Raw genomic sequence first — 25,375 nt, 5'->3', positions numbered from 1 at the left:
GGTACTTCCTCGTGCAAAAGACAGGGGGGAAGCGTCCCATCCTAGACCTAAGGGCCCTGATCAAATTTCTGGTCAAAGAAAAGTTCAGGATAGTTTCCCTGGGTACCCTTCTTCCCACAATTTAGGAAAATGATTGGCTATGCTCTCTGAATTTGAAGGATGCATATACTCACATCCCGATACTTCCAGCCCACTAGAAGTATCTTCAATTTTGGCTGGGAACACATCACTAGTACCGCATGTTGCCTTTTGGCCTCGCGTCAGCTCCCAGGGTCTTTACTATATGTCTAGCAGTAGTCGCAGTGTCTCTACGCACACTAGGAGTCCATGTGTTCTCTTACCGTGATGAATGGCTGGTAAAGAGCACGTCGGAGGACAGTGCTCAGGAGTCCATGTGGAGGACTAGTCAGGTGCTGGAGCTCCTAGGGTTTGTTATAAAATACCCCGTCCCATCTTCACCCTGAACAACGTGGAATTCAATTGAGCCCTGCTCGATACACAGAAGGTTCGAGCTTTCCTCCCAGGACCAAGGGCAGACACTTCAGTCGCCCTGGCCTCTCAAGTCTGAACCTCTTAGAAGGTCACAGCTCGGCAGATGTTCAAGCTGTTAAGCCACATGGCTTCTACAGTTTATGTGACACCCATGACACACCTTCACATGAGATCAGCCCAATGGACCCTATCCTCCCAGTTGTGCCAAGCTACGGGACAGCAGAAAGATGTCAGCTGAGTGTCTCCAGACTCTGGTAGACTGTTTGATCCAATTTGACCCTGGGATTTCCATTCCAAATTCTTCAGCCTCAAAATGTGCTGACAACGGATGCATCACTACTGGGTTGGGGAGCTCATGTAGATGGGCTGCATACTTAGGGAGCATGGTCCCTCCTGGAAACGAGTCTTCAGATCAACCTTCTGGAGCTCTGGGCGATCTGGAACACTCTAAAGGCTTTCAGAGATTGACAGTCCAATCAAATTGTGCTCATTCAAACAAACAACCAGGTTAAAATGATTTACACCAACAAGCAGGAGGGCACTGGATCATGCCCTCTGTGTCAGGACACCGTCCAGATATGGCATTGGGTTTGTTAATACAGTATGTTTCTTCGAGCCACTTATCTGGCGGGCGCAAACAATACTCTGGCCGTCAGGCTGAGCAGAATAATGCAACCACATGAATGGTCTCTCAATATTCTGGAGCTACCAGCAATCTAATACTGTAAAGGCTTTCAGAGATTGGCTGATCAACCAAATTGTACTCATTCAAATGGACAATCAGGTTGAAATGTACTACACCAACAACAGGGGGGCACAGGATCATTCCCTTTATGTCAGGAGGTCGTCTGGGTATAGCATTGGGTAGCCCAGCATGGGATGGTTCTCAAAGCCACTTACCTGGTGAGCAAATCCAACCACCTGGCTGACTGACTCAGCAGGGTTATGCAACTGCACAAATGGTCACTCAACATGGGCATTGCCTGTGAGATCTTCCGAGTGTGGGGCACCCCCTCGGTGGATAAGACAGACTAGCGTCAGATGCCTTCCTCCTTCATTGTGGGAATGGTCTCACTACCTCTCTACCCTCATATCCCTTTACGCTCCTACCCATAACCTCAGCTCACAGGACAAATCCCTCCACTCAGTACCCTTCCCCACCACCGCCAACTCCGCCCTTTTTGCCTCGCCTCACCCTATGCTTGGAATAAACTCCCTGAGCCCATACGCCAAGCCCCCTTCCTACCCATCTTCAAATCCTTGCTCAAAGCCCACCTCTTCAATGTCGCTTTCGGCACCTAACCATTGTACCTCTATCCAGGAAATCTAGACTGCCTCAATCTTGATTGACTGCACTTTTTGTCCTTTAGATTGTAAGCTCCTTTGAGCAGGGACTGTCCTTCTTTGTTAATTGTACAGTGCTGTGCAACCCTGGTAGCGCTTTAGAAATGTTAAATAGTAGTAGTAGTAGTAGTCTTCTGTATGTGTATCTTCCCATTCCTCTTGTGGGGAAGACTTTGCTGAAACTCAAGGAAGACCACAGGACCATGATACTGATCACACCATATTGACCCTGGCAGATCTGGTTCCCTCTTCTTCTGGAGTTATCCTTGTTGTTTTCGGTGAGCCTAGTAGCTAGGGATTCCCACATGTGAGAATTATTTGCCTGCTTATCCTCAGAGAAAGCAAAGATATTTACCTGTAACAAGAATTCTCTGAGGACAGCAGGCCATATATTCTCACATACCCTCCCTCCTCCCCTTGGAGTTGTCTCGCTGCTGTTTCATTGTACTAGTGGTCCCGCACTCTTGTGGCGGGCGGGAAGACATTTGCGCATACACGGTGGAAGTGTGCACATACTCTTAAATCTATACAATGCTTTTTTCACGCTCCGAACCAGGCAATGCGGGACAAGTCACTCACGTGAAAATATATGGTCTGCTGTCCTTGGAGAATCCCTGCTACAGGTAAATATCTTCACTTTAAATGCTGTTTCTCCAAGGACAAGCAGGCTGCTTGTTCTCACTGATGGGTGACGTCCACGGCAGCCCCCTCCAACCGGAAACTTCACTAGCAAAGGCCTTTGCTAGCCCTCGCGCGCTGATGCGCACCGCGCATACACGGCCGTCTTCCCGCCCGAACCGGCTCATGTTCGTCAGTCTTCTTTTGTCCGCGCTCGGGACGGTCGTGTTTTGCCGCCGTTTCGTGCCCCTCAAGTTGACCTTCGTCTGGAGTGCAGGTGAGGGCTGTCCATTCCCCTGCTGGTGGCGGTGAGCCTTCGAGTGGGTCTCCCCCTGCCCTGAGGGCTCCTGTGGTACAGCCCCCCCCCCCCCCCCCGAGATCGACCTTCTTCGGCCTCGGCCCCGAGGAAGCAACGGTTGGATTCTACGTCCTCCTCGTCGGTACCGGGAAGCTCCGGTGACATGCTTCGCTTGAAGAAGTCAAAGAAGCATTGTCACCGGTCTCCTTCCCGTCTCAGTACCGAGAGCTCTGGGTCGCCGAGGCAGTCGGCACCCAGTAGGTATCGGCACCGGGAGGACCGCACACCCTCTGTTCAGGAGGTGTCGATGCGCTCCCCCTTGGACAGCCCGGAACCGCCTCCACGCCCGGAACAGACTCTGACCTCGACACCTGCATCGGCTTCTCAGTCTTTCTCCACAGCCGCTCTGCACGAGAGTCTCCGGGCCGTTCTTCCAGAGATTCTGGGAGAGCTGTTGCGTCCTTCTCCTCCGGTACCGGGGGTGCTTGCACCTCCGGTACCGTTGAGTGAGGCGACGGCTGGCCCCTTGCCCGAGGTGAGGTCTCCGGTACCGGCTACGGCCGCCTCCCAGGCAGACTCCCCGACGACGTCGGCGGAGGGAGCTTCGCTGGTGCTGGCGAGGGAGTCCACCTATCGACGCTCCTACCGTGGCCGTGTTTCCACGGAGTCGAGTCGGGCACGGCTTCAGACGCAGGTTCGTGAACTTGTGTCTGATACCGATGGTGAGGCCTCGTGGGAGGAGGAGGAGGACATCAGATATTTCTCTGACGAGGAGTCTGATGGCCTTCCTTCTGATCCCACTCCCTCCCCTGAAAGGCAGCTTTCTCCTCCCGAGAGTCTGTCTTTCGCGGCCTTTGTCAGGAAAAGGTCTACGGCCATCCCCTTCCCGGTGGTTGTGGAGGATGAGCCCAGGGCTGAAATGTTTGAGCTCTTGGACTATCCTTCTCCACCTAAGGAAGCGTCCACAGTACCCATGCATCATGTCCTAAAAAAGACATTGCTGGTGAACTGGACCAAGCCTCTAACTAATCCCCACATTCCCAAGAAGATCGAATCCCAGTATCGGATCCATGGGGACCCAGAGCTGATGCGCACTCAGTTGCCTCACGACTCTGGTGTGGTGGATCTGGCCCTAAAGAAGGCTAAGAGTTCTAGAGAGCATGCTTCGGCGCCCCCGGGCAAAGACTCCAGAACCTTAGACTCCTTTGGGAGGAAGGCCTGTCATTCCTTTATGCTCGTGGCCAAGATTCAGTCCTACCAGCTCTACACGAGCATCCATATGCGGAACAATGTGCGGCAGTTGGCGGGCTTGGTGGACAAGCTCCCTCCTGAGCAAGCCAAGCCGTTTCAGGAGGTGGTCAGGTAGCTGAAGGCATGCAGAAAATTCCTGGCCAGAGGGGTATATGATACCTTTGATGTTGCGTCCAGGGCCGCTGCTCAAGGTGTGGTGATGCGCAGACTCTCATGGCTGCGTGCCTCGGACCTGGAGAATAGGATCCAGCAGCGGATTGCGGACTCCCCTTGCCGAGCGGACAACATTTTTGGAGAAAAGGTCGAACAGGTGGTAGAACAGCTCCACCAGCGGGATAACGCTTTCGACAAATTCTCCCGCCGGCAGCCTTCAGCATCTACCTCCTCAGGTAGACGTTTTTATGGGGGAAGGAGGGCTGTTCCCTACTCTTCTGGTAAGTGTAGGTACAATCTTCCTTCTCGACAGCCTGCGGCCCAGGCTAAGCCCCAGCGCGCTCGCTCTCGTCAGCAGCGTGCGCCTCAGCAAGGCCCCACGGCTCCCCAGCAAAAGCAAGGGACGAGCTTTTGACTGGCTCCAGCAGAGCATAGCCGACATCAACGTGTCCGTGCCTGGCATCTGCCGGTCGGGGGGAGGTTGAAAGTTTTTCACCAAAGGTGGCCTCTTATAACCTCCGACCGGTGGGTTCTTCAAATAGTCCGGCAAGGATACACCCTCAATTTGGCCTCGAAGCCTCCAAATTGCCCACCGGGAGCTCAGTCCTACAGCTTCCAGCACAAGCAGGTACTTGCAGAGGAACTCTCCGCCCTTCTCAGCGCCAATGCGGTCGAGCCCGTGCCATCCGGGCAAGAAGGGCTGGGATTCTATTCCAGGTACTTCCTTGTGGAAAAGAAAACAGGGGGGATGCGTCCCATCCTAGACCTAAGGGTCCTGAACAAGTATCTGGTCAAGGAAAAGTTCAGGATGCTTTCCCTGGGCACCCTTCTTCCCATGATTCAGGAAAATGATTGGCTATGCTCTCTGGACTTGAAGGACGCCTACACGCACATCCCGATATTGCCAGCTCACAGGCAGTATCTGCGAATTCAGCTGGGCACACGTCACTTCCAGTACTGTGTGCTACCCTTTGGACTCGCCTCTGCGCCCAGGGTGTTCACGAAGTGCCTGGCTGTAGTAGCAGCAGCGCTTCGCAGGCTGGGAGTGCACGTGTTCCCTTATCTCGACGATTGGCTGGTGAAGAGCACTTCCGAGGCAGGAGCTCTACAGTCCATGCAGATGACTATTCGACTCCTGGAGCTACTGGGGTTTGTGATAAATTACCCAAAGTCCCATCTTCTCCCAGTACAGAGACTCGAATTCATAGGAGCTCTGCTGGATTCTCGGATGGCTCATGCCTATCTTCCGGAGACAAGGGCCAACAACCTGCTGTCCCTCGTCTCCCGGGTACAAGCGTCCCAGCAGATCACAGCTCGGCAGATGTTGAGATTGTTGGGCCACATGGCCTCCACAGTTCATGTGACTCCCATGGCTCGTCTTCACATGCGATCTGCTCAATGGACCCTAGCTTCCCAGTAGTTTCAGGCTGCTGGGGATCTAGAGGACGTGATCCACCTGTCCACGAGTTTTCTCAAATCCCTACTGGTGGATGATTTGGTCCAATTTGACTCTGGGACGCCCTTTCCAAATTCCTCAGCCACAAAAAGTGCTGACTACGGATGTGTCTCTCCTGGGGTGGGGAGCTCATGTCGATGGGCTTCACACCCAGGGAAGCTGGTCCCTCCAGGAACAAGGTCTACAGATCAATCTCCTGGAGTTGCGAGTGGTCTGGAATGCTCTGAAGGCTTTCAGAGATCGGCTGTCCCACCAAATAATCCAAATTCAGACAGACAACCAGGTTGCCATGTATTACATCAACAAGCAGAGGGGCACCGGATCTCACCCCCTGTGTCAGGAAGCCGTCAGCATGTGGCTGTGGGCTCGCCGTTACGGCATGTTGCTCCTAGCCACATATCTGGCAGGCATAAACAACAGTCTGGCCGACAGGTTGAGCAGGATTATGCAACCTCACGAGTGGTCGCTCAACTCCAGAGTAGTGCGCCGGATCTTCCAGGTGTGGGGCACCCCCTTGGTAGATCTCTTTGCATCTCGAGCCAACCACAAGGTCCCTCAGTTCTGTTCCAGACTTCAGGCCCACAGCCGACTGGCATCGGATGCCTTCCTCCTGGATTGGGGGGAAGGCCTGCTGTATGCTTATCCTCCCATACTTCTGGTGGGGAAGACTTTGTTGAAACTCAAGCAAGACCGAGGCACCATGATTCTGATTGCTCCTTTTTGGCCGCGTCAGATCTGGTTCCCTCTTCTTCTGGAGTTGTCCTCCGAAGAACCGTGGAGATTGGAGTGTTTTCCGACCCTCATCACCCAGAACGAAGGGGCGCTTCTGCATCCCAACCTCCAGTCTCTGGCTCTCACAGCCTGGATGTTGAGAGCGTAGACTTTGCCTCTTTGGGTCTGTCGGAGGGTGTCTCCCGTGTCTTGCTTGCTTCCAGAAAAGATTCCACTAAGAGGAGTTACTTCTTTTTATGGAGGAGGTTTGCCGTCTGGTGTGACAGCAAGGCCTTAGATCCTCGCTCCTGTTCTACACAGACCCTGCTTGAATACCTTCTGCACCTGTCTGAGTCTGGTCTCAAGACCAACTCTGTAAGGGTTCACCTTAGCGCAATCAGTGCATACCATTACCGTGTGGAAGGTAAGCCGATCTCAGGACAGCCTTTAGTTGTTCGCTTCATGAGAGGTTTGCTTTTGTCAAAGCCCCCCGTCAAACCTCCTACAGTGTCATGGGATCTCAATGTTCTCACCCAGCTGATGAAACCTCCTTTTGAGCCACTGAACTCCTGCCATCTGAAGTACTTGACCTGGAAGGTCATTTTCTTGGTGGCAGTTACTTTAGCTCGTAGAGTCAGTGAGCTTCAGGCCCTGGTAGCCCAGGCCCCTTACACCAGATTTCATCATAATAGAGTAGTCCTCCGCACTCACCCTAAGTTCTTGCCGAAGGTAGTGTCGGAGTTCCATCTGAACCAGTCAATTTTCTTGCCAACATTCTTTCCCCGTCCGCATTCCTGCCCTGCTGAACGTCAGCTGCACACATTGGACTTCAAAAGAGTATTGGCCTTCTATCTGGAGCGGACACAGCCCAACAGACAGTCCGCCCAATTGTTTATTTCTTTTGATCCCAACAGGAGGGGAGTGGCTGTGGGGAAACGCACCATTTCAAATTGGCTAGCAGATTGCATTTCCTTCACTTATACCCAGGCTGGGCTGGCTCTTGAGGGTCATGTCACGGCCCATAATGTTAGAGCCATGGCAGCGTCAGTGGCCCACTTGAAGTCAGCCACTATTGAAGAGATTTGCAAAGCTGCGACGTGGTCATCTGGCCACACATTCACATCTCATTACTGCCTGCAGCAGGATACCCGACGCGACAGTCGGTTCGGGCAATCAGTGCTTCAGAATCTGTTCGGGGTTTAGAATCCAACACCACCCCCCTAGGCCCATGTTTATTCTGTTCCAGGCTACACTCTCAGTTAGTTGGATAAGTTGTTAGGTCAATCTCAGTTATGTCCTCGCCGTTGCAAGGCCCAATTGACCATGTTTGTTTTGAGTGAGCCTGGGGGCTGGGGATACCCCATCATTGAGAACAAGCAGCCTGCTTGTCCTCGGAGAAAGCGAATGCTACATACCTTTAGAAGGTATTCTCCGAGGACAGCAGGCTGATTGTTCTCACATACCCGCCCGCCTCCCCTTTGGAGTTGTGTCTTCCCGTGTCTTTGTCTTGCTATATACGGGACTGACGAACACAAGCCGGTTCGGGCGGGAAGACGGCCACGCATGCGCGGTGCGCATCGGCGCGCAAGGGCTAGCAAAGGCCTTTGCTAGTGAAGTTTCCGGTTGGAGGGGGCTGCCGTGGACGTCACCCATCAGTGAGAACAATCAGTCTGCTATCCTCGGAGAATACCTTCTACAGGTATGTAGCATTCGCTTTATCCCAAGAATAATTAGCAGAGTTTTCTCAAGTCCACCTTAATAATGGTTTATGAACTTTTTTCCAGGAACTGGTGTAAGCCTTTTTTGAGCCCTACTATGCTAACTGTTTTTAACACATTCTCTGGCATTGAATTCCAGAGCACAACCTATTAATGAACAGACGCAGGATTCAAAAATCATGAAGGGTTCCTACCTTGTCTGCACAGAAGAAGGAGAAGAAGAGCTTTTAGAATGAAGTGGACACACTCTGACTGCTCTAGGGAGCTGATGTGCACTGATTTCCCCATTCTGGTCCATTCAAGTTAGGATGGAATCTCCTTTGTGTTTGGCTCTATCCTGTCTCAGTTTGGTTCTTGCTGAATTGTTATAGTGCACTGGAGTACCTAAAAATGCATTGAATATATGGATTATTAAGAAATGGCAAGGGCTTTCCATAGTTTTTATTTTCAGCCTATATTTTAATAAGAAGCATACTCAAAGACCATCTTGTTGGGTCACCTATACAAGAGGCCCTTGCAGGCTTGGCGGGATAGTAGGAGGGATATGCAATAACTTGTCCATGAACACACTATTCCAGTGAGTTTAGACTTGAACTTTATTATTTCCTACATCTTCACATAATTAGCTATAGCAGCAGTAACAAAGAGTGCAACCAGACAGTGCAGATAGACCAGTGTTCAGTGGCAGGATATGCACACCAAAAGGAGAGTCCTCATGATTGAACTAGAAAATTATAAATGGGAATCAAAAATTAGAAAGTAAAATAAAACAAATGGTGTAAAAAAAAAGAAGGTCCCTAAGATAGCCCTTTTATGTTTCAAGCACTGTGTTAGCCACCTGAGACATTCTCTACATGAGGATACCCTCCGACTCTCCAGTATGGCTGGGAATTATAAATAACTCTGTTGCTGCATCAACCACAAGAAGCCCCTGCCCTCAACCATTCCTATGGCCTTCAGTTTTCTTGTGAGCTCTGCCTTATAGTATTTGACGCTATAAACCTAATGTTAGATTTAATTCCTTACAGCTTATTTTCAGGAGTGTGTGTGCTGCCTCTAAATCTGTACCAGAGCAAATATATATAATTAAATCTCTAAGGGACCCCTGCCCTACTTATCCAGAAACTCAGCACACCATCTGCTTACAGTACATCTGACTGTCAGCACCTTGTGCTATTGAGTAATTACGACTGGGGTTATTCAGCCACCATTCTTTGCAGATGTAGCCCCCATTGATCCATTCTTTGGGAGCCAGCTGTCCATGTGTAGTTCATCCCCTAGTGTTTAGTATTAGCTGTGCCATTTGTGTTGTCATATAGAGGAATGCATTACTAATAGTGATCAGCTGTGACTGTGCCTGCTGCACAATATCAGGCTCTTTGAGGCAGTATAACAGAAAATTGTGTACAATAGGCTATAGAAAGCAACTTCACAAAGCTTTCAAGACATTATCAGGCTCATTTTCAAAAGAGAAAAACATCTAAAAAGTGATATAAGTTTGCATTTGGATATTTTTCTCACAAAAATTTCCAAATCAGTATTTTGGAACATATTTTTAGACATTTTTCTATGAAGTCCATCAGAAGTCCATCCAAATCCCAAGGGAGTGTGTTTAGGGTGGCATGTTCAGGGCGGAACTTGGGCATTACTTAGACGTTTTTCAGCCAAAGAGGAACAAAACAAAAACATCCATGACTAAAACTTAGACTTTTTGAGCTAGGCCTGTTTTTATTACGAATATTGTACAAAAAGGTGCCCTAAATGACCAGATGACTGCTGGAGGAAATCAGGAAAGACCTCCCCTTATTCCCCCAGTGGTCACTAACCCCCTCCCACCCCCCAAAAAATGTGATGAAAAACATTACTTGCCAGCCTCTGTGCCACCATCAGATGTTATACTCAGGTCCATCAGAATAGCATGCAGGTCCCTGGAGTAGTCTAGTAGTGGATGCAGTGCACTGCAGACAGGTGGACCCAGCCTCCTACCTCTCCCTACCTGTTACAATTGTGGAGGAAACTGCGAGCCCTCCAAAACTCACCAGAAACCCACTGTACCCACATATAGGTGCCCCCTTCACCCGTAAGGGCTATGGTAGTGGTGTACAGTTGGGGTAGTGGGTTTTGGGGGGCTCAGCAGACAAAGGGAGCAATGGTCAGATGTGTACCTGGGAGCATTTTATGAAGTCCACTGCAGTGCCCATTAGGGTGCCCTATTCCTGTGCTGGGATGTCAGGGGGAACAGTCTACTACAAATGTTGGCTCCTCCTACATCCCAATGGCTTGATTTTGTACATTTTGCACTTGGATGGGTTTTTTTCCAACATGGACTAAAAAAAAAAAAACGTCCAAATCACAAAACATCCATAGTATTTAAAAAAAAAAAGATAGCTGATACTTCCCCATGTCTGTCTCAATAGCAGACTATGGACTTTTCTTCTAGGAATTTGTCCAAACCTTTTTTAAACCCAGATATGCTAACCGCTGTTACCACATCCTCCGGCAGAGTTCCAGAGCTTAACTATTCGTTAAATGAAAAAATATTTCCTCCTGTTTGTTTTAAAAGTATTTCCATGTAACTTCCTCACGTGTCCCCTAGTCTTTCTACTTTTGGAACAAGTAAAAAATTGATTTACTTCTACTCATTCTACACCACTCAGGATTTTGTAGACCTCAATCATATCTCCCCTCATCCATCTCTTTTCCAAGCTGAAGAGCACTAACCTCTTTAGCCTTTCCTGCTACCATTCCTTTTATCATTTTGTTCGCTCTTCTTTGAAACTTTTCTAATTCCACTATATCTTTTTTGAGATACGGCGACTGGAACTGAATGCAATACTCAAGGTGCAGATGCATCATAGAGCGATACAAAGGCATTATAGTTTTTCGGTCTTATTCGCCATTCCTTTCCCAATAATTACTAGCATCCTGTTTGCTTTTTTGGCTGCCGCCACACACTGAGCAGAAGATTTCAGCCTATTATCTACAACAACACCCAGATCCTTTTTTTTGAGCGCAGACCCCCAAGATGGACCCTAGCATCAGGTAACTATGATTCGGATTATTCTTTCCAATGTGCATCACTTTGCATTTGTCCACATTAAATTTCATCTGCCATTTGGATGCCCAGTCTTCCAATTTCCCAAGGTCTTCCTGCAATGTTTCACCGTGTGCACGTGTTTTAACAACCTTGAATAGTTTTGTATCATCTGCAAATCTGATCACCACACACGTCCTGATTTTCATATCATTTATAAATATGTTAAATAGTACCAGTCCCAGTATAGATCCCTGCAGCACTTCTACTACTACTACTACTTAACATTTCTAGAGCGCTACTAGGGTTACGCAGCGCTGTACAAATTAACAAATAAGGACAGTCCCTGCTCAGAAGAGCTTACAATCTAAAGGACGAAATGTCAAGTTGGGGTAGTTTAGATTTCCTGAGAGGAGGTGTAGTGATTAGGTGCCGAAGGCGACATTGAAGAGGTGGGATTTGAGCAATGATTTGAAGATGGGTAGGGAGGGGACCCGGCGTATGGGCTCAGGGAGTTTGTTCCAAGCATGGGGTGAAGCGAGGCAGAAAGGGCGAAGCCTAGAGTTGGCGGTGGTGGAGAAGGGTACTGAAAGGAGGGATTTGTCAAGAGAGCGGAGGTTACGGGTGGGGACATAAGGGGAGATGAGAGTAGAGAGATAAGGAGGGGCTGCAGATCGAGTGCATTTGTAGGTGAGTAGGAGAAGCTTGAACTGTATGCGGTATCTGATCGGAAGCCAATGAAGTGACTTGAGGAGAGGGGTGATATGAGTATATCGGTTGAGGCGGAAGAAAAGACGTGTGGCCGAGTTCTGGATGGACTGAAGGGGGGATAGATTGCTAAGTGGAAGGCCGGTGAGGAGTAGGTTGCAGTAGTCAAGGCGAGAGGTAATGAGAGAGTGGATGAGAGTTCGAGTGGTGTGCTCAGAGAGGAGGGGGCGAATTTTGCTAATGTTATAGAGGAAGAAGCGACAGGTCTTGGCTATCTGCTGGATATGCGCAGAGAAGGAGAGGGAGGAGTCGAAGATGACACCAAGGTTGCAGGCAGATGAGACAGGGACGATGAGGGTATTATCAATTGAGATAGAGAGTGAAGGGAGAGGAGAAGTGGGTTTGGGTGGGAACACAGTAAGTTCCGTCTTGGCCATGTTTAGTTTCAGGTGACGGTTGGACATCCAGGCAGCAATGTCGGATAAGCAGGCCAGTACTTTGGCCTGGGTTTCCGCAGTGATTTCTGGTGTGGAGAGATAAAGCTGGGTGTCGTCAGCATAAAGATGATAGTGGAAACCATGAGAAGAGATTAGGGAGCCTAAGGAAGAGGTGTAGATTGAAAAAAGAAGGGGCCCAAGGACAGAACCCTGGGGAACTCCAACAGAGAGCGGGATAGGGGAGGAGGATGAGCCATGAGAGTGTACTCTGAAGGTACGATGGGAGAGATAAGAGGAGAACCAGGAGAGGACAGAGCCCTGGAACCCAAAGGAGGACAGTGTGTCAAGAAGTAGGTTGTGATTGACAGTGTCAAAAGCGGCGGATAGATCGAGGAGGATGAGGATTGAATAGTGACCTTTAGATTTGGCGAGGAACAGGTCATTGCAGACTTTAGATAGTGCTGTTTCTGTTGAGTGTAGGGGGCGAAAGCCGGATTGAAGCGGATCGAGGATGGCATGAGAAGAGAGGAAATCAATGCAGCGGCTGTGAATGGCGCGTTCAAGTATCTTGGAGAGGAAGGGTAGGAGGGAAATGGGGCGGTAATTGGAGGGACAGGTAGGGTCAAGTGATGGTTTTTTGAGGAGTGGTGTGACCACGGCATGCTTGAAGGTGTCCGGGACAGTTGCAGTGGAGAGAGAGAGGTTGAGGATATGACAGATGGTGGGGGTGATAGTAGGAGTGATGGTGTTAAGTAAGTTGGTGGGGATGGGGTCTGAGGAACAGGTGGTAGATTTCGAGGAGGAGAGGAGATGGGCGGTTTCCTCTTCGGTGATAGCAGGAAAAGAGGAGAAGGAGGCCTGGGTAGGTTGGTTGAGAGAGTGGGTTATAGGATGAAGAGGAGGAGAAGGTTTAGTGGTGAATTCAAGGTTGATCTTCTGGACCTTGTCACGGAAGTAGTCGGCCAGAGATTGCGGAGAGAGTGAGGGGGGAGTGGGAGCGGAGGGCACTTTGAGGAGGGAGTTGAGGGTGGCGAAGAGACGACGAGGGTTAGAGCTGAGGGAGTTAGTCAATTGGGTGTAATAGTCCTGTTTAGCGAGGAATAGGGAGGATTGGAAGGAGGATAGCATGAATTTGAAGTGAATGAAGTCATTATGGGCGCGAGATTTCCTCCAGAGGCGTTCAGCCGAACGGGCGCAGGAGCGAAGGTATCGGGTGCAAGGGGTCAGCCAGGGCTGGGGATTAGTACGCCTTGTGGGACGGGATATGGACGGTGCAAGGGTGTCAAGAGCAGAGGAGAGAGTGGCATTGTAAGTGGAGACAGCTTTGTCAACAGATTTGGAGGACAAGATGGAAGGGAGGAGGTCAGAGATACAAGAGGATAAGGTGGGGGGGGGGTCAACAGCCTGGAGATTTCTGGACGCAGTAGTTAGTGTGGGGCGAGATTGAGGGGGAGGGTGCTGAAGTGTGAATGTGATTAGGTAATGGTCAGAGAGAGGAAGAGTTGAAACGCAGAAATTGGAGGGAGAGCAAGTGGAAGAGAGGACGAGATCAAGACAGTGGCCAGATTTATGAGTAGGGGTGGTGGGGCTCAGTTGGAGGTTGAAGGAGGAGGTAAGAGTGAGGAACTGAGAAACATATGAGTCGGATGGGTTATCAGTGTGAATGTTGAAGTCACCAAGAATGAGGGATGGGGATGAGGGCTCGAGAAAAACGGTGAGCCAGGCATCGAAGTCGGTAAGGAAGGAATGGAGGGATTTATCAGGGGGGGCGGTAAATGACTGCAACTCTGAGTGGCAGTGGGTGGAATAGACGGATGGAGTGAACTTCAAAGGATGAGAAGCAGTGAGACTGAGGTAGGGGGAGAGAAATTACCATTTAACCCTACCCTCTGTTTTCTGTCCAATAACCTAATCCACACCAGAACCTGGCCTCCTGTCCCATGACTCTTTAATTTTCTCAGGAGTCCCTCATGAGGAACTTTATCTAAAGCTTTCTGAAAATCTAGATAGACTACATCAACCGGCTCATCTTTAGCCACATGTTTATTCACACCTTCAAGGAAATGAAGCAAATTGGTGAGGCTGACTCTTTCCCATTAAATCATGTTTGTCTACGTGTTCTGTAATTTTATTCTTTATAATGGTTTCCACTATTTTGCCCGACACCGATGTCAGGCTTACTGGTCTATAATTTCCTGGATCACCCCTAGAACCCTTTAAAAAAATCGGTGTCAGATTGGCCACCCTCCGATCTTCAAGTACTACAGATGAATTTAACAACAAGTTACATATTACTAACAGCAGATCAGCAATTTCATGCTTGAGTTCTTTGAGTACCCTTGGATGTATGCCATCTGGTCCAGGTGATTTACTACTCTTTAATTTGTCAATTTGGCTCGGTACATCTTCCAGGTTCACAGAGATTTCTTTCAATTCCTCCGCATCATCACCCTTGAAAACCATTTCCAGTACAGGCAGATCTCATACATCTTCTAACATAAAGACAGAAGCAAAGAATTCATTCAGTTTCTCCACTATGGCCTTGTTCTCATTGAACACCCCTTTTGCTCCTTCGTGATCTAACGGTCCCACGGATTCCCTCACAGGCTTTCTGCTTCTGATGTACCTGAAAAAGTTGTTACTGTGAGTTTTAGCCTCTGCGGCAAGTTTCTCTTCATATTCTTTTAGCCTTCTTTCTTAATGCTGTGCATCTGACTTGCAAGTGCTTATTCTTATTTTATTCATTTGGGTCCTTTTTCCATTCTGTGAAGGATAATCTTTAGGCTGTAATGGCCTCTTTTACTTCACTTTTTAACCATGCTAGCTGACGTTTTCTCTTCTTTCCACCTTTGCAAATACGTGAAATGCATCTGGAATGGGCTTCCAATATGGTATTTTTGAATAAAGTCCATGCCTGATTTAGTGTCTTAAACTTTGCAGCTAATCCTTTTAGTTTCTTTTTAACCATTTTCCTCATTTAATTATAGTCGCCCTTTCGAAAATTAAATGCAGCTACAGTAGATTTCCTCTGCTTCCTTTGAAGTCCACTGCTTCTTCTTCCTTCGAAGTCCACTCCATCTGTCTAATCAATCCTCTACTTCTCCAAGTAGCTTTCATTTATCAACCCACTGATAAGTCCCTTTCTTTCTTTCTCATTGACTTTGACTCCTGGCTTTCCTTCTTTCTTGAACCTTCATCTCCTTCCCTCATTCTTGCGGATTTTAACATTCATGCTAATGATCCCTCTGATTTTTATTCCTTTCAGTTTCTCACTTTAGCATCTTCTCTCAGTCTTCAACTGTGCTCCACTACCCCTATTCACCAGAATGGCCACTGTGTTGATCTTACCTTCTTCTCCAACTGCTCACGCTCCAGTTTCTACACCTCAGCTCGTCCCCTCTCTGACCATCATCTGAGAACTTTCACACTTAAACACCCTCCCTCCATGTCCTGTCCAATCTCCACTAATACATTTAGGAATCTTCAGGCTATTGACTCTTCTACTGTGTCCTCCAGTGTTTCAAACCTCTTGTCAACCACTATGTTATCCAAGTCTGTCAATGAGGCTGTCTCTTCCTATAATACTATTCTCTCCTCTGCTCTGAATAGTCTCGCTCCTCCAATTCCCCATTCTGTAAGGCGTACCATATCTCAACCTTGACTGACCTCTAGAATCTGCTACCTATATTTCTGTGCCTGATCTGCTGAATGCCTTTGGCTGAAATCCCGTGCCCATTCTGACTTCATACATTTCAAGTTCTTGCTGACCTCTTTCCAGTCTGCTCTTTCACTTGCCAAATAGGCAAAAGAATCGGTTGGACCACTATCAGGGAAGACAAAACCGTAGTGGAGAGATTAAATGAATTCTTTGCTTCGGTCTTCACCGAGGAAGATTTGGGAGTGATACCGGTGCTGGAAATGGTATTCGAAGCTGACGAGTCGAAGAAACTTAATGAATTCTCTGTAAACCTGGAGGATGTAATGGGGCAGTTCTACAAACTGAAGAGTAGCAAATCTCCTGGACCGGATGGCATTCATCCTAGAGTACTGATAGAACTCAAAAATTAGCTTGCAGAGCTATTGTTAGAAATATGAAATTTATCCTTAAAATCGAGTGTGGTACCGGAAGACTGGAGGGTGGCCAATGTAACGCTTTTTTTTTTTTAAAGGTTCCAGAGGAGATTTGGGAAATTATAGACTGTTGAGTCTGACGTCGGTGCCGGGCAAAATGGTAGAGACTATTATTAAGAACAAAATTACAGAGCATATTCAAAAGCATGGATTATTGAGACAAAGTCAACATGGATTTAGTGAAGGGAAATCTTGCCTCCCCAATCTACTACATTTCTTTGAAGGGGTGAACAAGCATGTGGATAAAGGTGAGCCGGTTGATATTGTGTATCTGGATTTTCAGAAGGCGTATGACAAAATAACTCACGAAGGACTGCAGAGGAAATTGGAGAGTCGTGGAATAGGAGGTAGTGTTCTATTGTGGATTAAAAACTGGTTAATGATAGAAAACAGAGAGTAGGTTTAGATGGTCATTATTCTCAATAGAAAAGGGTAGTTAGTGGGGTTCCTCAGGGGTCTGTGCTGGGACCGCTGCTTTTTAACATATTTATAAATGACCTAGAGATGGGAGTAACCAGTGAGGTAATTAAATTTGCTGATTACACAAAGTTATTCAAAGTCGTTAAATTGCGGGAGGATTGTGAAAAATTACAAGAGGACCTTACGAGACTGGGAGACTGGGCGTCTAAATGGCAGATGGCGTTTAATGCGAGCAAGTGCAAAGTGATGCATGTGGGAAAGAGGAACCCGAATTATAGCTACGTCATGCAAGGTTCCACGTTAGGAGTCACAGACCAAGAAAGGGATGTAGGTGTCGTCGTCGATGATATGTTGAAACCTTCTGCTCAGTGTGCTGCTGCGGCTAAGAAAGCAAATAGAATGTTAGGTATTATTAGGAAAGGAATGGAAAACAAAAATGAGGATGTTATAATGCCTTTGTATTGCTCCATGGTGCAACCGCACCTCGAATATTGTGTTCGATTCTGGTCGCCGTATCTCAAAAAAGATATAGTGGAATTAGAAAAGGTTCAGAGAAGGGTGACGAAAATGATAAAGGGGATGGGACGACTTCCCTATGAGGAAAGGCTAAAGCGTCTAGGGCTCGTCAGCTTGGAGAAAAGGCGGCTGAGGGGAGATATGATAGAGGTCTATAAAATAATGAGTGGAGTTGAACGGGTAGATGTGAAGCTTCTGTTCACGCTTTCCAAAAATACTAGGATTAGGGGGCATGCGATGAAGCTACAATGTAGTAAATTTAAAACGAATCTAAGAAAATTTTTCTTAACGTGTAATTGAACTCTGGAATTCATTGCCAGAGAATGTGGTAAAGGCAGTTAGCTTAGCGGAGTTTAAAAAAGGTTAGGATGGCTTCTAGTATCGTGTGTTGCCTTTTGGCCTCGCATCGGCTCCCAGTGTTTTCATCAAGTGTCTTGTAGTAGTCGCAGCGCTGCTATGCAGACTGGGAAACCATGTGTACCCCTAACTTGATGACCTGCTGGTGAAGAGCACTTCATGGTACTAGACTCAGGAGTCCATGCAGAGGACTATTCAGGTGTTAGAGCTACTAGGGTTCATTTTAAACTATCCCATCTCTCCCTGTCCAGCAATTGGAGTTCATTGGTGCCCTGCTGGACACCGGCTTGGGCTTTTCTCCCTGTGGCATAGGCAGATGCTGTCGCCCTCACCTCCGCAGCTCGACATGTCACAGCTCAGCAGATGTTAAGGCTGTTGGGCACATGGCCTCTACTTTCCATGTGACACCCATGGCACATCTTCACATGAGAACTGCCCAACAAACCCTAGCCTCCCAGTGGTGTCAGGTCATGGAGAACCTAGAGGATACCATCCGAGTTCCACCAGAACTGGTTCAGTCACTACTCTGGTGAACAGTTCAATCCAGTTTGACTCTGGGACTCCCGTTCCAAATTCCACAGCCCACAAATGTGTTGACAACGGATGCATCCTGCTTAGGGTGGGAAGCTCATTTAGATGGGCTTCACACTAGAGGTGTTTGGTCAGCCCAAGAAACAGATCTCAGTCTTCTGGAGTTCTGGGTGATCTGGAACACTCTAAACGCTTTCAGGGATCGGCTCACCAACCAAATTGTACTCATTCAAACAGACGATCAGTTTGCCATGTACTACATGAACAAGCATGGGGGCACGATCATGCCATCTGTGTCAGGAGGCCATCTGGATGTGGCAGTGGGCGCACCAGCACGAGATGCTCCTCAAGGCCACTTACCTGGCAGGAAAATTCAACAGCCTGGCTGACAGGCTGAGCAGGGTCATGCAATTGCACAAGTGGTCCCTCGGCATGGGTGTTGTCCGTGAGATCTTCCGAGTGTAGGGCATCCCCTCAGTGGATCTCTTTGCTGCTCAGTCCAATCACAAAGTCCAAGTCCACGACAGACTAGTGTCAAATGCCTTCCTCCTTCATTGGGGAATAGGACTTCTGTATGTGTATCCTCCCATTCCTCTTGTGGGGAAGAGTTCGCTGAAACACAAGCAAAACCATGGGACCATGATCTTGATCACTCCCTACTGGCCCCAGCAGATCTGGTTCCCTCTTCTTCTGGAGTTATCCTCCAAGGAACTGTGGAGATTGGAGTGTTTTCCGACTCTCATCACGCAGAATGAGTGATTTCTTCTGCATCCCAACCTCCGGTCTCTGGCCCTCACAGCCTGGATGTTGAGAGCTTAGAATTCTCTTCCTTGCATCTTCCTGAAGGTGTCTCCAGGGTCTTTCTGGCTTCCAGAAAAGATTCCATTAAGAGATGTTACTCTTTCAAATGCAGGAGGTTTGCCATCTGGTGTGAGGGCATGCATCTAGATCCTACTCCCTGCTCTGCACAGACACTGCTTAAATACCTTCTCCAACTGTCAGAGTCTGTTCTCAAGACCAGTTCCATAATGGTTCATCTCAGTGCAATTAGTGCTTATCATCAACATGTAGAGGGTAAGCCCATCTCTGGACAGCCTCTAGTTGTTTGTTTCATGAAAGGTTTGCTGTTGACAAAGCCCCCGTCAAACTTCCACCTGTGTCATGGGAGATCAATGTCATTGTCACCCAGCTGATGAAAGTTCCAGTTGAACCACTTGACCTGGAAGGACATATTTTTGGTGACTGTTACTTCAGCTCGCAGGGTCACTGAACTTCAGGCCTTAGTGGCGGATACACTTTATACTAAGTTTCATCATAATAAAGTAGTCCTCTGCACATACCCAAAGTTCCTACCTAAGGTTGTGCCGGAGTTCCATCTGAACCAGTCGATTGTCTTGCCAACATTCTTCCTCCGACTTCATGCCCATCCTGGCGAAAGCGCACTGCACACCTTGGACTACAAGCGAGCATTGGCCTTTTACTTGGAGTGGACTAGGCCCTACAGACAGTCCACCCAACTTTCTGTTTCTTTTGATCCCAATAGGATGGGAAACACACCATTTCCAATTGGCTGGCAGATTACATTTCTTTCACTTATGCCCAGGCTGGGCTGACTCTTGGGGGTCATGTCAGGGCTCACAATGTCAAAGCCATGGCTGCGCCAGTAGCCAACTTGAAGTCAGCCTCCATTGAAGAAATTTGCAAGGCTGAGATGTGGTCTTCAGTCCACACATTCACATTTCATTACTGCCTTGAACAGGATACCCGACACGACAGTCGGTTTGGGCAGACAGTGCTGCAGAATTTGTTTGGGGTCTAGAGTCCAACTCCACCCTCCTAGGCCCATTTTGTTCTATTCCAGGCTGCACTCTCACCCAGTTGTATATAGTTTCAGGTTAATTACGTTTTTGCTCTTTCCGTTTTGAGGTCCAAATGACCACCAGTTGTTGTTTTTGGTGATCCTGATAGCTAGGGATTCCCATCTGTGAGAATTATAGGCCTGCTTGTCCTCAGAGAAAGCGAAGGTACTTACCTGTAGCAGGTATTCTCTGATACAGCAAGCCTTATAGTCTCACATACCCTCCCGCCTCTGCTTAGAGTTGTCTCCTTTTTATTATGCTTTATATTGTATTGCTGATCCCACGCTCTCGCGGCAGGCGGGTGGAAACTAATATAAAGAATAAAATTACAGAACACATAGACAAATATGGTTTAATGGGACAGAGTCAGCATGGTTTCAGCCGAGGGAAGTCTTGCCTCACCAATTTGCTTCATTTCATTGACGGCGTGAATAAACATGTGGATAAAGGTAAGCCGGTTAATGTATATCTAGATTTTCAGAATGCTTTTGATAAGGTCCCCCTTGAGTGACTCCTGAGAAAATTCAAGAGTCATGGGATAGGAGGCAAGGTTTTAGTGTGGATTAGAAATTGGTTTTTAACTCTTTCCACCTTTGGGGTAATTTTATAGGTGACTTGAGAAACTTTTATATAATAGATTTATATAGTAACATAGTAGTTACACGGTAGATGACAGCAGATAAAGACCTGTGCAGTCCATCCAGTCTGCCCAACAAGATAAACTCATTATATATGGTATGTGATACTCCATATGTATACCTGGTCTAGATTTATCCTTATTCAAAATAAATATGCAGACTCTTTTCAGCGAAACCTTCTGTCTGTGTCTCAATAATAAGCTGAAAATCAACTTGATAATTGTGCCTCTGCCCTTAATAACCAAACAATATCCTTTTTACCCTTCTACTGAAAAGGAGGAAAGGACCTCACTCTGATCATATCAATGGTCAAAAACCTCCTGTGATCCACTCTCAATCATTGTAGGTTTTTGTTTTTAATTTTTTTCTTTTTTTTATAAAGTTATCAATAACATGAAAAAAAACACTATGGCTGCCATAGATATATAAAAAAAGAAGAAAGAATTAAAAAAAAAAAAAAAGAAGAAAACTACATTGATTGAGAGTGGATCACAGGCATTTGGCGCACGCATAGGTCATTACTGCCCGGTTACCGCGTGAGTCTTTACCGCTAGGTCAATGGCTGACGGTAAGGTCTCAGACCCAAAATGGACGTGTGGCAATTTTCATTTTGCCGTACGTCCATTTTCAGCAAACATTTATAAAAGGCCTTTTGTACAGGTGCGCTAAAAAATGGATTGGCGCATGACCAAAACCTACGCCTACACTACCGCAAGCCATTTTTGAGCACGCCTTTGTAACAGGACCCCTTAGTTGGTTAAGTGCTGCTGAATATTAGCGGCTAGCCCCGACCAAGGGATTTATCAGATCAGCGACTCAATTGCTTTGAATATTAGGTCATTTGTTTTTAATAATCATGTCTACTTTTTCATACTATCTCATTTTTAATAATAAACTAACAATGTTAAGGGCAATTCTTTAAATTGGCACCTAAAGATAGGTACCAATTGTGCATGTAAGTTATAGAATAATAGCATTTATGCAAATGATTGGCATCACTAATTGGCAATTACTTGTGTAAGTGCTAGGCACTATTCTACAACACCCACACCAAAATTGCTTCGCATGTAAGTGCGAGGGGGTGCAAATAGGTTGGTCATGGATGTATCACTGAGATTCGCCTGCAACTTATTGAATACTATAAGTTACATGCACTTCAGGGCACCATTAGGTGCCAAAAGTACACTACCATTGACTTGGTGTAATTGTTGGTGCCTAACTTTGGGTACTCTAGTTCCAACTTACGCTAGAATTCTTTAACAGAATCTTGGTGCATTTTCTTACCTGAACAACCTAAGGTGAGCATTATCCCTAGTACCAATTTCTTATCACAAGTTTTCCAAAGTCACTTTGAAATCCTGCAGGATTAGACTCTGGATTTCAGGATGAGGTTTCTGTTCTGAGTTCTCCTTTTTAGTGCATATTTGGGATGGAAGAAAATTTAGGATATGTTCAGAAAGTTTGATATTCCTCAAATAGCTGAGGAGGCTGTGACTTTAATTAGATGTTCCTTCAAAGAATGAGTGTAAGAAGTGCGAAGAGGCTGAGTGGATCCTCAAATGGACTGCTTGCTTTTAGAGTGATCATAGGGTCAACAACAGCTAGTAGAATCAATATCCTCACATTTTTCAGCACTAATCACACTTAAGGACAAAGCTATGGTGGAAGAAATGTCCTAAGAGTAAAGCTCCTGCCTTGCCCCTTCCATTCTGAAGTTTAATGATTCAGCTGCGCTGGTGGGTCCATGCTGCTAGCAACTGCTCTTTTTCCGGCAATAAAACAAGGGTATTCACGTACCTTTCTGTCTCTCTGGGAGATCAAACAAGGGCAAAGCCTATATATGCTTGTCAGACTTTCTTCTGATTGTTGGTAGGGTACTTTAGGATTTTTTTTCTTCCTTTAAAACATTGTTGTGTGAGTTTAGCTCCAGTGAAAGCTGTCCATGTTGTTCTGCCGTCCCATGCCCCCATGCTTGCAGCTTGTTTCTCCCAACCCCCCCCCCCCCCCTTTGATCTTGCGTGTCGCAATTACTCTTGAACTTTCCATGTTTGATTAGGTCTGCTGCATGGCTTCCCCCCATCAGCTCATTCTTAATAAATAAAAAGCTAATGATCAACTCATCTATCTCCCCCTACATCAAAACTGACAAAATGCTTACACAAACTTGCTCCATATTCTAGGCCAGAAAAGTTTGACTGTCTTAATTGAGCTGGGATAAAATCTGGGTATGTGTATGAAGACTTGATGATCCAATTTCAATGCCACTTATCTCTTTGTAGTGGTATCTCGTTGCTAGTATGGAATTTATTGGCACAACAGCAACTTGTGGATATTGTTGCAAATACATGATTTAAAATACTTAAGACATATTTTTCTGAACCTAGATTGTGTGACAGCAGCACTGCAACAGAAACAGTATAATCCATTTCCCTTCTTAGTCCATTTGATCCACGCTAGATTGTGTGCATTACTACAGTTAGGTCTGATTTTGGACACTACAGGCCATTTAAGTATCACTCAAAACCAGAACAGTTAAATAATGCAGAAAGCCTGCACTGCTTCTATATTTTGAAATAGCTTTTGCCCAAGGATACAGTTTCCTGCAATTATGGGAACAGAAAAATGTCCACAAAAATCATAATCATTTCAACCCCAATTATTCCTTAAGGAGACTTACAAAGTAATCACTGTAATAGAAAATGACTCCTATGTAGATTGCTTTTGGACATGAGAAATTATTTAACAAGTATATATGTGTGTGGAAGGAGATGTTTCAGTAACAATCTTTCTTTAAATAGAAACACCTTTCCTCAAAGATGAATCGTATGCAGAGCTGTAGCGGCTCTTGAACAACGTATTAAAGTTTTTATTTTTTTATTTTATTATCACATTTATACCTCACATTTTCCCAACTGCGTCAGGCTCAATGTGGCTTACATCACACCGCAAAGGCAAATGCCAATCCAGTAAATTAAGTTAATACAAAATAAAACCTACATAAGAAATAATGGAAAGGATGGGGAAGGAACGAAAGGAACAGGGAAACCAGGGGAGAGGGGGGAAGGGTGGATTTGACCAAAATTGTCATAAAATTAATGTGTATCAAGCAGTGGAGACACAGGCTGAGTCCTTGGGGTATGCTTTTCCAAATAAGATGGTCTTAAGAGATTTCCTGAAATTTAGATGGTTTTGGATGGTTTATGTAGTTTTTGGCAAAGCATTCCATAGTTGTGAGCTGATGAAGGAAAAGGATGAAGCATATGTTGTGAAAAGGGTCCACTGCTTCCCAGCAAGGTGGAGCCATCCACCAGCCGTTTTCCAGATCTCACCACAATTGCAGACAGTGGCTAGGTCAACCGATTTTTATCATCAAGCCAATAATGGCTGTCACAAACTTCAGTAAATAGGTTATCCCCAAACAAACAGGTTCCAACCACATAGGTTTCCAGTAAAGCAGGTAAATAAAGCAGGCTTCCAAATAAATCAGGCTTCCAATAAAGCAGGGGAATAAAGCAGGCTTCCAATAAAGCAGGTAAATGAAGCAGGCTTACAAATACATCAGGCTTTCAATAAAGCAGGCAAATAAAGCAGGCTTCGAAATACATCAGGCTTTCAATAAAGCAGGTAAAGAAAGCAGGTTTCCAAATGCACCAGGCTTTCAATAAAGCAGGTTTCCAAATACATCAGGCTTTCAATAAAGCAGGTTTCTCTCACCTCCAACACCCATCCAAACCCTCAGGAGCTGGCCATCCCTGCCTTGGAACTCTCCCACTCCATAGAGGCTTCTCCCCCTCCCGGGATTCCTCCCCCCTCTGATCTACCCCTCCTTCCATATAATCCATCCAATCATCTTCTTCCCTCTCCATGAGCCCCTCTCTATTCCAGCTGGGCCGCATAGTATATTGATTGCATATCCAGGGGAACTGAGCTTCTTCCCTCCGCCTCCCCCTAGTGGGGGACAAAATTATAGGCTCAGCTTGGCTATCCCCCTGGCTCCCTCTGCTGGAGCTGGGAATCCATTCCCTTGTTTCCAGATTACTCTCTGCCTCCCTCCTTGCAATGACTTCTGGTACTTGTATTTCAGGGTCTAAATGCTTCATCCTAGCCACCCTGGCAGTAGCCTTGTCACACACCCTCTCCCTCAAGAAACTGCAACCCTCGGAAGACCACAGAGGACTCTCCCGAGGGTCCACAATTCGGGACAGGGTGTCTACATTTCCATGGAGCTTCCCTGCCTGGTGCTGCACTGTGAAGGAAAAAGCCTGCAGGGCTAAATACCACCTCGTAAGGCGGCTGTTCTGGCCGCGCATCTGCTGCAGCCATTTTAAGGGGGCATGATCCATTATGAGCGTAAAAGGTCGTCCCTGGAGGTAATACTTTAAAGTCTCCATGGCCCACTTAACGGCTAGGCACTCCCTCTCTATCACCGCATTGTGCCGTTCTGTGGGCGTCAGTTTCTTACTCAGAAACAGCACTGGGTGTTCCTCCTGCCCAAACTCCTGGAACAAGACAGCTCTCAGCGGCATCGGTTTGTAAAAGGAAGGGCCTCCCGAAATCTACTGTCACGTCTGTGGTCATGACCCCTCTCAGGCTTACCTTATTTCTGGCGGTCAGCTTCTAAGCTGGCTTCTGTCTGGTCTTTCTAAGTTAGCTCTGTCTCTGTGTGCTGGCTCAGATTCTACTTTTCGTAGGAATTTGTGTAC

General features: G+C 46.9%; 1 protein-coding gene across 4 annotated transcripts in view; it reads right to left on the bottom strand.

Moving 5' to 3' along the window:
* The window catches only part of HJV (hemojuvelin BMP co-receptor), a 59,548-nt gene that overhangs the window by 9,599 nt on the left and 24,574 nt on the right, over positions 1-25,375 (bottom strand). For 2 of the 4 annotated variants that reach the window (XM_030187894.1, XM_030187892.1), the window contains exon 2: positions 8,236-8,425. In XM_030187894.1, coding sequence (XP_030043754.1) covers positions 8,236-8,329 — 94 coding nt within the window. In that variant the 5' untranslated portion in view covers positions 8,330-8,425. The other 2 variants (XM_030187891.1, XM_030187893.1) reach the window with 2 other exon arrangements.

Source organism: Microcaecilia unicolor, chromosome 14 (assembly GCF_901765095.1).
Source record: "Microcaecilia unicolor chromosome 14, aMicUni1.1, whole genome shotgun sequence".
NCBI lineage: Eukaryota > Metazoa > Chordata > Amphibia > Gymnophiona > Siphonopidae > Microcaecilia > Microcaecilia unicolor.
Note: the sequence above shows the minus strand (reverse complement) of the source record. Positions and strands in the feature narration are given on the sequence as shown.